At 38.7% G+C, this 12,357-nt stretch overlaps 1 protein-coding gene across 1 annotated transcript in view; it reads left to right on the plus strand.

Annotated features, from left to right (window-relative positions):
* Nucleotides 1-500: 500 nt before the first annotated feature.
* The window catches only part of LOC109939023 (cysteine and glycine-rich protein 1), a 33,856-nt gene continuing 21,999 nt past the window's right edge, over nucleotides 501-12,357 (plus strand). The window contains exons 1-2 of the mRNA XM_020537309.2: nucleotides 501-616; nucleotides 11,916-12,028. Coding sequence (XP_020392898.1) covers nucleotides 11,917-12,028 — 112 coding nt within the window. The 5' untranslated portion in view covers nucleotides 501-616; nucleotide 11,916. The remainder of the gene's footprint in view (nucleotides 617-11,915; nucleotides 12,029-12,357) is intronic.

Genomic DNA, 12,357 nt, shown 5'->3' on the forward strand with positions numbered 1-12,357 from the left:
CAAAGTGACAGAGAGGGAGAGAGCAAATTGTGAATTCAGAGCAGTGCAGTGTGATGAGGATTAAAGGAATAGAGTACCAGGCATTGCCTGGACACGGGAGTAGTGAGAGAAAATGGGCCCAACTCATCATAATGGGGAGTGAGGCCTAAAGGGGTAATGGGATGGTGGTACACAGGGGGAGAAAGTGTTGGGGAAGTGAGGCATATCGATGGAGTTTTCAACAAGCTCGATTTGGGACAAATGGTGAACATCCAAAAACAAGCCAAAAGAGTTTTTTTTTGATTGAAAAATGATCTCACTGATCAGAGCTGCTCACAGCAAAAAAAAGCTTGACGAGTACTTGCTCGCAGAGATGGCACTCTTGTAATTAACATGGATAAACAAAAACAGATCCTGTTAATGTTTAAAATTAAGGTTTTTTAAAAAATGAAAAAGAAATGTTTTGGCATGAAAACCTCAGATAGTGATAACGTCATCTTTAGTGCTGTGTGCAAAAGGGACGAGGCGTTGTCTTTGGCCACAGTTCCGCCTTAAATTGAGTGCTGAAAGCAATAGCAGTATTGTGTCGGGGCGAGCAGGATTCAGAGCGCTTGCAAGTTCCAGCTACAACAAGCAGGTAAACTTGGGAAGGGATAGGCGAGAGCTGTTTGCAGTAAATGTGTTGGGGCAGCTATATCCATTTCAGGCGTAGACTGCAGGTGTTTGGAGGAAAGAGTTGCAGCACAGGCACTTATTTTTCTGAGCGCGACATGCACCAATGACAGATCGGTTCTCCCTGGACTGAAGCGCGCTGCACTGAAATTGATTTTTTTTTCCTAGCGCTGGGCAGTTGGAGTGTTGCGTGCAGGAGTTTCTGTTTTAGTCCAGTCTCCTTATAAGGTAAAACTCAAGATCCGGAGGTTGAAATGACTCTGCAAACCTGTCTCCCCTAGAAAGGGGGCAACTGGAAACTTAGCGGTATCATTTTAGAGATAGTAGCTCCAATTCATGTGAGGAATTGCTTTAGTAATGAAACGGTCGCATTAAAAGCGTCAGCCAAAGTTGATTTATGGAGTTTTCAGGATTACAAATGTAACAAATAAATAAACTGAATCGCTTTGAGTGCTAGCTTTTAATTCTTTTTACGTCTACTTGTTTGCAAAATCCTGATATTAATGCGAGTTTTAAAAAAAAAAAGCAAAAACGCTAAATTGGAAGCGTTTTCACTTATTTACATTGAACTCTTGCCAACTGGAAAGATTTCTAAAGCAATTGCATAGCTTAGAGCTCACAAGATGACTTGCATGGCAGTTTGGAAACTGAAAAAGAGGTGGGTTCTAACAGGCTTGTAGTACAGTAAACAGATTATTTGCGGGGAGCGGGAGAGAGAGAGAGAGAGAGAAATGTCCAAGGCGAATGGGTTTAGAAAAGCTTACTAAGCAGTAAGTGTCTTACAAACCTGCACAGACCCAGAAAAAAAACTATTCAAAAGAATGGGTGGGGTTAATGATGGTCCTAAAAGGAAATCTCATGGAGACAGAGTGCCTGGCTGAAGCACTAAATGAATCCTCTGCATTTGTCTTTCTCTCATGGAAAGATGCTTCCAAAGTCACAGTCAAAAGGAATGGAATTGCAAACTTGAGTAGGATAAAAGGATGTGCTTGAGTAGCTGGCGGCACTTAAGTTACCCAATGCAGATGGAATGCATCCTAGGTTGCTGAGGGTGGAGTCTGTAGCCACAGTATTTCAGTCTTGCTTGGCACCCGCTTGTCTCTACAGAGCTAGGAGTTGAATATTTTACAACTGGGGCCCAAATAAAAGGGGATAAACCAATCATTAGTGGCCAGTCAGCCTAATGTTGGAAATGAAGCAAATCCTGAGATCATTTTGAGAACAAAATTTCTTCTCAATTGGAGAATCAAAAGTTAATACAACTGTCATTTTACTTTTCTTTCATTAAAGGCATATTTCACTGGAGAAATAATGTCATAATGAAGGTATGATGTGAGGATGGTTGATGGGTATACATTTATGTCCTCAGGAGGTATTTGTCAAAAGTGGGCATGGATTTGGTACAGAGACTGAGTAGCAATAAATAATTGCTTTGAACTAAAGGGAAGTGCACAGTGGTGCCCCCTAGAGACTGGCTTTTAAACTTCTGGTCTTTTTGTTTGACTTTTACCAGGACTTACTTACAAACTTTGAAATTAAACAAGATAAAATTTAGAAGTTGGTTGTAGATTGTGGGAGTGAAGTGGACTCAGGAATGTCGAGACAGATAATTGAAACTCGGATTGTGAAGTCAGTTCTAAATACTTGTATTTAATCTAGACCTTTTTTTTGATTTAAGGAATGCCTTAGACTCAGATACTCAACATGGAATCTGAAGTCTTGCCTTTCTTGGGATGCAGTCCCTTCAGATTCCTCTTTAAACGAATGGTATTCAAGTTATTCTTCTGTTCCTGTCAGTGGTCACTGAGGCAAATATGGAAACCAAGGTCCTATGTGATAAGTTGAACTTTAATTGCTATTTAAGGTAGGAAATGCACAGTGTATGTTGCAATCAGTTCCATTACCAATTGGGGAAACAATGCCCTCAAAAGGCATCCTTCAAATCATTTTGCTCATAGTCTTACATCACAGAAAGACTCTTTGGTTCCAACCAATCCATACCAAACATAATCCCTAATGCAAAAACAAAAAAAGCAGAAATTGCTGGAAAATCTCAGCAGATCTGGCAGCACCTGTAAGAGAAATCAAAATTAATGTTTTTTGGGTCTGGTGACCTTCCCTCAGAACTGTGGATTTAACAGCATCTGAGGGCCTTTCAGGGGTTTTTAATAATGAGGTGCTTCTGCTACTGTGGAGTACTGTAGGCCAATGTTGCCTCTGGCAATGTCATCCCTTATGATCATGTCCACTCAACTTGCTTTGCTGTTAGCAGCTCAGACTTGAGCTGGGGGATTGTGAGTCTACTTTTTTGGTATCTCCTAAAGTGGTTAGCGCTGCTGCCTTAAATCACCAGGGAACCAGATTCAGTTCCACCCTCGGGCAACTGTCTGTGTGGAGTTTGCACATTCTCCCTGTGTCTGTGTGGGTTTCCTCCCACAGTCCAGAGATATGCAGGCTAGATGGATTGGTCATGCTAAATTGCCCACAGTGTTCAGGGATGTGTAGATTAGGAGAATGGGTCTTGGGTGGGGAATGCTCTGAGGTTCAGTGTGGACTTGTTGGGCTGAGGGGCCTGTTCCCACACTTAGGGATTCTATGAATCCCTGATCTTAAGCTTGAGATTTGACACTTCATCTGCTTGTGTGGTGGGAGGGGGGGAGAAGCCTCCCATGACTTTACAAGTTTTCCTAGCTCTTTTAGTTAAATATTTCTTTGAACAGCTGCTTGCTCTCTTCTCCTCCACCCCCACCTGACAGCAAAAACTTCTCCCCTCGTCATTATACTCATTTACACTCCTTTTAGCCTGCTGCATGCTCCTCTGATCACAGGTTGGTTCCTTCCTGCATCTACTGCTGAGAGAACCTGAGTGGTGGAGCAACTGTTTTGACAGTCTTCCTGCAGAAGGAATCTTTACCTGATGCTGCACTGCTTGTGCTATCTCCAATAACTTGTACAGTATTGCATTACTTTGGCTAGACCCTCAGCATGTGACTCTTATACCTATCATGTTATTCCAGTCATTTGGTTTGTCTCCAGTGCCACCTTTCTTCTTTTACTTTGTTTTTGTAATTAGCTCTCTGCCTCACCTAACTGCATTAGAGGTTATCCCTTTGCTTGTTACTTTACTCTACTTGACACTTTTTTAATCACCTGCAGAGACTTGTTATTCGACACTCCACTCACCACTTGTATGGTTTTTGATCTCTCTACCTGTAGATTGTGCTACTCTCTCTTCACCTGATGAAGGGGCTATGCTCTGAAAGCGTGTGACTTCAAATAAACCTGTTTGACTATAACCTGGTGTTGTGACTTCTGACTTTGTTGCAAACTGGGTATTGAAGAATCCTGTTGGGGGGGGGGGGCAATTATTACAGTGAACTATTGCATGCAAACATAACAATTTGAACAGAATGTGTCAAGTGATCGTGGAGTACAAAACACTTGTACTTTCAAGTCAACTGCTATGTTGCAGTGATGAAGTCATGAGGATGTCTCAAACAAGTGTGGAGTAAGGTATCACCCAATAAAGGTAACATTTCTTTGATTTAGTTTTTTTTTAAACAAACACTTAGACATTTTGAGGACTTTGGGTTGAATTCATCCACCTTTTTGGGCTCATCTTAAACATCAGTTAGATTTTTGAAAAGAAAAGCAGTGAAAGTTAATCTTTTATAGCTTCTCTTTTTTTTTTCCCCCCCCCCCCCCCCCCACCTTGGAATGAATAGGCTTAGAATTTTTGGCTATTGTTCACCAAAGTGGGAAGTCCCAATCAGCATGTTTTAGACAGTGACTTGGACAACAAGTAGCAATACGTTCTATTACTTCTGTTAGTTTCAATGAGCTTTGTTAAAGTTCAGCTCCTAAATTTCAAGAGGATGCTAAATACAATGTCCATAATGGTGTCACTTCATCTTTAAGAGGGAGGTTGCTGTGTTACTTTTTTGATTACAGAGGATCACATTAACAGAATTGATTATGTGTCTTTTTTTTTCCCAGTTAGTGTCTCCTTGGAACTGTGCACAAAGACCAACTGGGAATATTGTAATATCTGACATTCTGCTGTGATCAAACTTACAATATGTTGGGTTTGGTTACTTTGACTCAAGATTTTGAGGCTTTAGAAAGTCAAAAATACAGTGGCAGCCTCAGTAATAAAGTCAGCCTTCTCATGAGGATAGAGAAGGAAAACAACTGAAGGCCATTGTAGGTATATCTGGTGTGACTTTTGACAGAATAAAGACAGCTTTCAAATGGTAATATTGAAGCTAAATATACTTTCTGTATGTTAGACAGTCTAATTTGAGGGGGAGGGAGGGAAACCTGTTAATTGTGACCATTTCACTTCCATTCAGAAGTGATTGGCATGTGTTTGATCCTTTTAAGGATATCAAGTAGATATTGACTGACTACTATACCTTGCTTTATCACCTTTTTTTTTAAAAAAAAAAATTATTTCAATATGTGAAGCAGCAATGAGAGTCCCAAATGGTCACTCTCTTTTTCAGGCTAACTCATCTAATTTAGCAACTGATATGCAGTTGCTGTATTTGGGATTTGAAATGCAAGGAATTTTGGTTGTTCTTCTCTTAGAAATCTGAAGTTAAACTCTTAAGGCTGCAATTGGTGACCTTTTTTTTCCCCTCCCAACAACATGGGTAGTTTTTCTCTTTTTTTTTTTGAATAAATGCTGATTATGCTTTATTTAATTCTTTCAATGAGTGCACCTAACTGGTCAGTCATGGTGACCTTGCATCCATGTGTTCTCAGGCTTGAGAGCTGTTGTAATAGAATGCACTGTTGTCCTTTAACCTGCATTTGATTTTTGAGGTATGTAATCAAGATTAGGAACTAGTTGTTGTCTTTTTTTTCTGCTTCAGTTTAATTTTTTTTCTCTCTACTCCAAGGCAGTAGGTTGTAAACCCTGACCTCGGGGTTGGGGTTTGGCTTTTAGTTAACTGTGACGTGGAATAGAATTAAATCTTCCAGATCTAGATTAACTCCATAATAAAACAAAAATTATGGAGTCAGAACAAAGAATGACTGACTATGTATCTTAATATCCTTCAGTTTTCATGTTCTTGCATCACTTGTTGAGTCCCTGTTTAGTTATGGATTTATAAACCTAGTAATTTGCATCTTGTATGTGGTTTCCCTTCACATTCTGGTCACAACCAGCCTGTGGCTTTCCTTCTCTAGAACACTTGGATGAAATTTCCCTCTTTTTGGGCTGGTGAATATCTAACATTGTGTGTCTCTCCTACACTTTTCAGTTAAGGAGTGGACACCTGATCTGCATTCAATTCTGACAATGTGGTGGAGGGTTGAAGTCACTGAAAAGAATAGTGAGCAGGTGTCCCTTACTGCAAAACCAACAAGTGTAACTTGCCTTTAAATTCCAGTAGTCCACTTAAAAGGCATCTCATGAAAATAACTTGCACTGCACGAAAAGTGGCATTGTCCAAATTGCATAAATTAGTGACTGACAATATTTGTCTTCACTTTTTTGAATATATAAGAAAGGAGACTTTTAAAATTTGTAGTCAAATAAAGACCACTTGCTGCCTCTTCTTCCTAAACAGAAGTTCCAAATGGTGTTGTTACCACAGTGGATTGAATATAGGTGGGGCTGCTTAAAATTCCACAATCTGTAGTATTCAGAGCAACATGCACGTCATTCTAATTGTCTTGCCTGACTGACTCTGTACTTGCATCTAAATTATCATGAGTTGTTAGTTCTTCCTTCCATTGTGTAGTTTGGGAGAAATACTGTGCTCTTGTACAACAGCAAATGGTGGTAGTGTGGTGTTTTGTTTTTGGTTTTTTTTTTGTTTAGGCCAGTGCTGGTATTTTTCCTAGAACGAGAAATGTACAAAAGAGTTTAAGTGTCAAGAAAGTGAAACTGCTTGCTTTCTGTTCAGATTTTTCTTGTACTGTTTCAAATGACTAGACTTTCAGTTTTAAATTGCCTGAACACTTGAGCCTGCTTTGCTGGCATGATTCTTGATAGCTAACTTTAACTGTATTTGTGCTTTGGCAGCATTTTTAAACTGAAATTCTGAGGACAATGCCTGCCTGTAGTCTTTCCATTTGGTGAAAAAATGAGTGCTGTTGCCACCATATTAAGTGAAATTTTCTGGCTTATTGATTCATCATTAAATGTTTTAAACAGCAACAATTGGAATTAGCTATTTCTAACTTTAACTCCCTTTTTTCATTTCCACAGATAAAGGGACAACTTGTAGCACAGCTGTTTACAACTTGATACACTCATACTTCACTGGGATAGTGCACTGGAAATCCAGCCCTGCTATTCCCAGACTCCTCTCGAGATGATAACATTATCATTATCATTAGTGCACAGCATTCCCCAAGTCACTAGTCAAACCTATTTAACAGCAAACAAGGACTGAGTTGCTATAGTGACAAAAAATACACTTTTTTTTTAATTACAAAACTTAAACTAACTACAGAATCAACAATGTCTTGCTAGACATTTAACTCTACTAATTAAAATTCTAAACCCCTACCTTCTCCCCCACCCAAAATGTACATACACAAAAAGAATGGTTCCCATGAAGGGAGGAGCAAACTAGGGAAACAGTTCAGTAGTCAGTCCTTCCAATCAGATGGAGTTCCTTCCTTTTTTTTCCCCAAACTTCTTCTTCAGTTCTTTCACATCTCCACAAGAGATACAGAGCAATGGTCCACAAATTATAAATGGCAATGCTTACTGCAACTGGAGGGAACAAATAGGTTAGGTTTTCTTTTTCAGGCTTGGAGTATTCTTTTACCAAAGAAAATACAACATCATCTGCCTTTTCACCCCTGTCCAAAGGCTTCTGCTAGTGTCATTTGCAACAACAAGCTGTTTAACCATGCAGGAGCCAATCAAGTGTCAGGCTGATGTCCATTAGCATCCACAACTGGTCAATGTGACAAAACAGTCAAGCTGTCATCAGGCAAATCTCGCTCTCTCTCGTGTACATATGCTGATACTGACCCATCAACAAACAGCTTCCTTTTCCTCCTTCACCCCAAATAATAACTGTTTGCAAAGAAATGATGTAAAGTTACATGTAATGAATTTCAGTCACTACTTTTTAATTTCTTGTTTAAGAAAAAAAAACAACAGGTTTTTTCCTGTAACAGTCCTCTCTTTTTTTTTTCAGCACACAATTAAATAGATATGGTTGAGGCCTTGTGAGACTGTGGCTAGATTTGAGTTTCAGGAGTGGGCATTGGTCTTCATGTTCAAAGACCTTACATTTCCCTCTCCCTTAAAATTTTAGGCCCGCACCACCTTAAACCACCCAGGCTTTCAGTCGGGTTGAATGCAGAACAGGAGACCACTCCTCTTCAATTTACCTTTAAAAGTTACGATCACGAAATATAATAACTTCACTTGAATATTGAATGAATTCAACTTAAAACTAAGTGTTTGAATAATTGAGTTTCAGACTAAAGCACAGTTGCCAGTGCTGTTGTGCTCACTTCACTTGATTGTAAGTTAATGACCTTAGTCAGAACTTATTAACAGACCAAAACATGGACAAAAGATGTTTCAAGGCCAACACTTGCTGGGCAGATTGGATTAAAATCAATGTCTCTATGCAAGAACAAAACCTGTTTGGGTCACAGCCGTCATTTTTTCACTTGACCTGAATGTACTTCACATTAAAGCAGTAATGTGAACTAAACTGGAGTATGAGACAATATCTGCTCCACTTATATTAAAGCCAAGCCCAAATCAGAAGCCTTTTTTCTTTGCAGCCTAATGTTTGATTTGACTTCTCCTACATTCCTTCATGCAACTGTTTTAATTGAGAATATCATCCATAAAATGGTCAATAAATGGCTGTTTGTCTAACTGGAAGATTAGTTTCAGTTGGAAATGGTATGTTCACTTTTCCTGTTTTATAAGTCCCCATTCACAGTTGCATGTTGTGAATGAACAAAATTCCATCCTTGAGGCTAAACCTTCATCTTTATTCTTCTTATTATGAGGCTTGTAGCTGTAACTAAACGTTGAACTGTCAAAGGATCACAAATTGCACCAACTGTCTCCCCTTAACAAATGTTGTGAATCACATACTTTTACGTTGTTCATTTCCTCTTGGCACTGATCAAAGCATTTGTCATAATAGCATAAAAATGCTTGCCTGAAGCAAGTTCTGTTCCAACTTGATTGCAAGGCAGACTGGATGTCAATTAGCCATTGGTTTTTTTTTAAAATGGATTCTTTCAGCGCTTTTTGGAGTAGAAGGGATTTTTTAAAAAAAATCTTTATCTATACTAATGAAAGCTTGTGCTTTTGCAGCAAAATCAATTTTCTTTTAAAAGTCCCACTTTTCACGCCACCTTCCTAACACCTCACCATTAACTTTCAAGTTACCCAAGCTATTGTGAACGATGTTTATTTAAGTGGCTGTATCCTTTTTCACTTAAAGACTCAGCAGGTATTGTCTTTAAGTTTGACTGCACTCCAGAAAACAACTTTTTGATCAGTTTTGCAAACAGTTGGAAGAAAAGTGGTTACTTATCCTCTTTATTTGGCAATAAGCATGAAAGTAGCTATCTGATAAATGTATGACTTTGTTTTAATAAAGTCAAACAGTTTACTTGAATTGGTCCTGGATCCTCATTCTGTAGGGATTGACAGACCTCATTTAACTTATGAGGTCATCTTTATTTTAAATCTCGTACTTCTTTTTTGTGCTGCTAGGAAATGTTGGCAGTTGTTTGGTGCCTGGCACAATATGTACGATTAGCAGGTATTTGCCATTTATAACTAGAAAAAAACACTCAAATTCTGAGAAAGGAAATGCTAAATTTAGAATTGATAACAACATCAACATGCCTTCAAGCATCAATTACTAATTAAACTTACTACAGTAACTTGAGTTTGCATTTAATGGCGAAGGGAATATTCTGATTCATAGCCCCTGTTGAAACAGTAGATTCTCATTCCTGCAGGTAGTAAATTGCTCTTTAAGTATTTTGTCTCCATCAAATGAGAGAATCTGTGACTTGGCACTGATTCACTCAGTTTCTTCCTTGCTCCTTCCTCTCTTGTTCCATCCTCGCATCTCCATTAACAGAAAGCTACTCCTTTTCACTTTATGAAGGTTCCACCATATTCCTGTCTCCTTTGAATTGTTTGTTTGAGCTGGTTTTTTTCTTTTGGAGCACAAATTGTTTTCTCTCCTCAATGTTCAGAGACTACACAATACTACATAATTAATGATTGGTTGGTTAGTCAGTTTCCATACAAAGCTGTGGATCAGCACAGGAATTTCCACAAATTGCATATGTGGATGAGAGCATCGATCGAATACAACATGTTTGTTCCAAATAAAGTAGAGAACTCCATCTGAGTGGTGAGATGGCAAAGTATTGGCATTGAGAAGGTCTCTGGCATCCTTGTACATGAATTACTAGAATATGCAGAGTCACTGATCAATTTGGGAAAGTCTTGTGTTCCAAAGTGGTTTGGGACACAAGTGAGAGAGGTCTTTTAAAGATATATGTATGATGTATTGATGCCTCGCCTGGAATAATTTTCATGCAGATTTAGTCTCTATACCTAAGGACATCACAATCGCACTTTTTTTTTTTAAAAAGAAAATCATTTTAATGTCCTCTTGAATGCCTCTTTCTTTTATCAAATGACCTGGTAGTGTATTCCAAACATGTGCATACTTGCTCCTTCTGCACAAGGCTTTATGCTGTTGCCCTGTGTGTACCACTTTGACTGTATTAACCACACACACTCCTCCTACACTGAACATTTAATAATTGTGTAAATATAACTTGATGGCTTTGTTTTTACATACCCTTCAGAACAGGATCCTTGCTGTATTATATACTGTCTCCACGCTCTTTGTTCTAGAGTATTCCCACTCACCACCTCAGCACTGTTTTCCTGCCCAAAGTTGACAACATCCTTTTTAAGTTCCACACTCTGTTCCTTCATTTAGCAAATTTTTTGAGCCTCTCAAATTTTGACATTATTCCCTGAACAACACGATCTAGGAACTCCATACCAACCCAAGGCAACTCCAAATTTCCACCCTGAAAAAAAAAATCTAACCGCTTACTATAGTTTGTTCTATCCTCTTAACAGATTTTAGCATGCAGATTGCTACTGTTCTCTTTATTCCATGACCTAAACTCATCCTTTTTCCTCAAGTTTGTGTAGCACTGTCTTGAATACTTGTTTTTATATACATGGAGTTTGTGTTGGGACTAGTTTACATTGTGAAAACTGAGCAGCATGGGCAAGTCGGGCTGAATGGCCTGTTCCATGCTATAGACCTGACTCTTTCTACCACATTGATCTTCATGCTCGTCAACCTTTTTTTCAAACTCCTCCAGCAAACTGGTTTCACATGACTTTGCTTTTAACAAATCTGTGCTGACTCTTAATTCCACCCCATAATTGTTTTTGTTTCTAGAAGCTGCTACACCACTTTTTTTTTTTTTTTGCTTTTTTTTTAATAAAAGCAATTATGTTTTTTTTAAACACTGCCTCTTGTGACTTTTTAAGGTGATTTGTACTTTGTAGTGAAACTTGATTAGATATTCCATATTTGCCATGAAGAATAAAACATTGAAATGTCGAAGTCTTGATAGCTGTGGTAAATGCTAAGAGAATTTTATCCCCCCCACAACTCCCCTGCCACTGGGAAGTCTAGAGATGGGTCAACTCCTGGATCTGAAGTCTTTTTCTCAATTTAGGACTGATGGAAAATACTTTCCACTCTCAAAGGACAATGAATCTCTCTAGCATTCTGTGTCACAATAATTTTAAAATGTCAAATGTACTGCTTCGGTTTTTTTTTGAGATCTAATGTTCCACTGAACTTTAGGCTGCTCAACTCTTTGAAACGAAGGAGGCACTGTATCCAAAGTTGATCCCATTCAGACCTAAGGCCAATCTCCTATTTTAAGTGCTGGGCTTGCAATGTTTCTTATCCAGGTTCACTAATTATTCCCACTGTATGGCTTGGCTTAGATCAGCTAAATCTAACCAGAGTGCCCAGAACCTTTTTTTTCTTATCTGTTTTACAAGATGCATTGAGGTGCATCTTGCATGTTATTTGCAGAGGCAATAAACACATGCTTTGATCTCTTGGGAGATTTTAAAAAGGATACAGTGGTTCAATAATAGGTCATTTTTGCTGCTTGGTAAGCTTCAAATATTACATCTTGACTGTCCAATTAAGACATCAGATTTTGAAAAAATTGCTTGTTATTTCTTGTAGAATGCCAAATTTGGGTGGTGGAAATAAATGTGGTGTCTGCCAGAAGACGGTTTACTTTGCTGAGGAGGTGCAGTGTGATGGGAGATACTTTCACAAGTCCTGTTTTCGATGCAGTAAGTAACCTGTAAAAAATTTTCTTTTTTGTTTTTGTACCTTGATACTAACCTTTTTCAAGTGTTAGATTCTTGCATTATTATTGACAATTCTTGAACAATTTCCATTTAGTTCAGAGCAGGAATAGGCCACTTGACCACTCAAGCCTGCTGTGCCATTTAATGAGATCATAGTTGATCTGATTTGGACCAGGGAGTTTCTTCTGTAGAACAACAGAAGCTGTTGGAAAAGCTCAGCAGGTCTGGCAGCATCTGGAGAGAAATCAGTTGATGTTTCGGGTCTAGTGACCCTTCCTCAGCACAGCTCTGAGGAAGGGTCACTAGACCCG

This window comes from Rhincodon typus, chromosome 25 (genome assembly GCF_021869965.1).
Source record: "Rhincodon typus isolate 14 chromosome 25, sRhiTyp1.1, whole genome shotgun sequence".
Classification (NCBI taxonomy): domain Eukaryota; kingdom Metazoa; phylum Chordata; class Chondrichthyes; order Orectolobiformes; family Rhincodontidae; genus Rhincodon; species Rhincodon typus.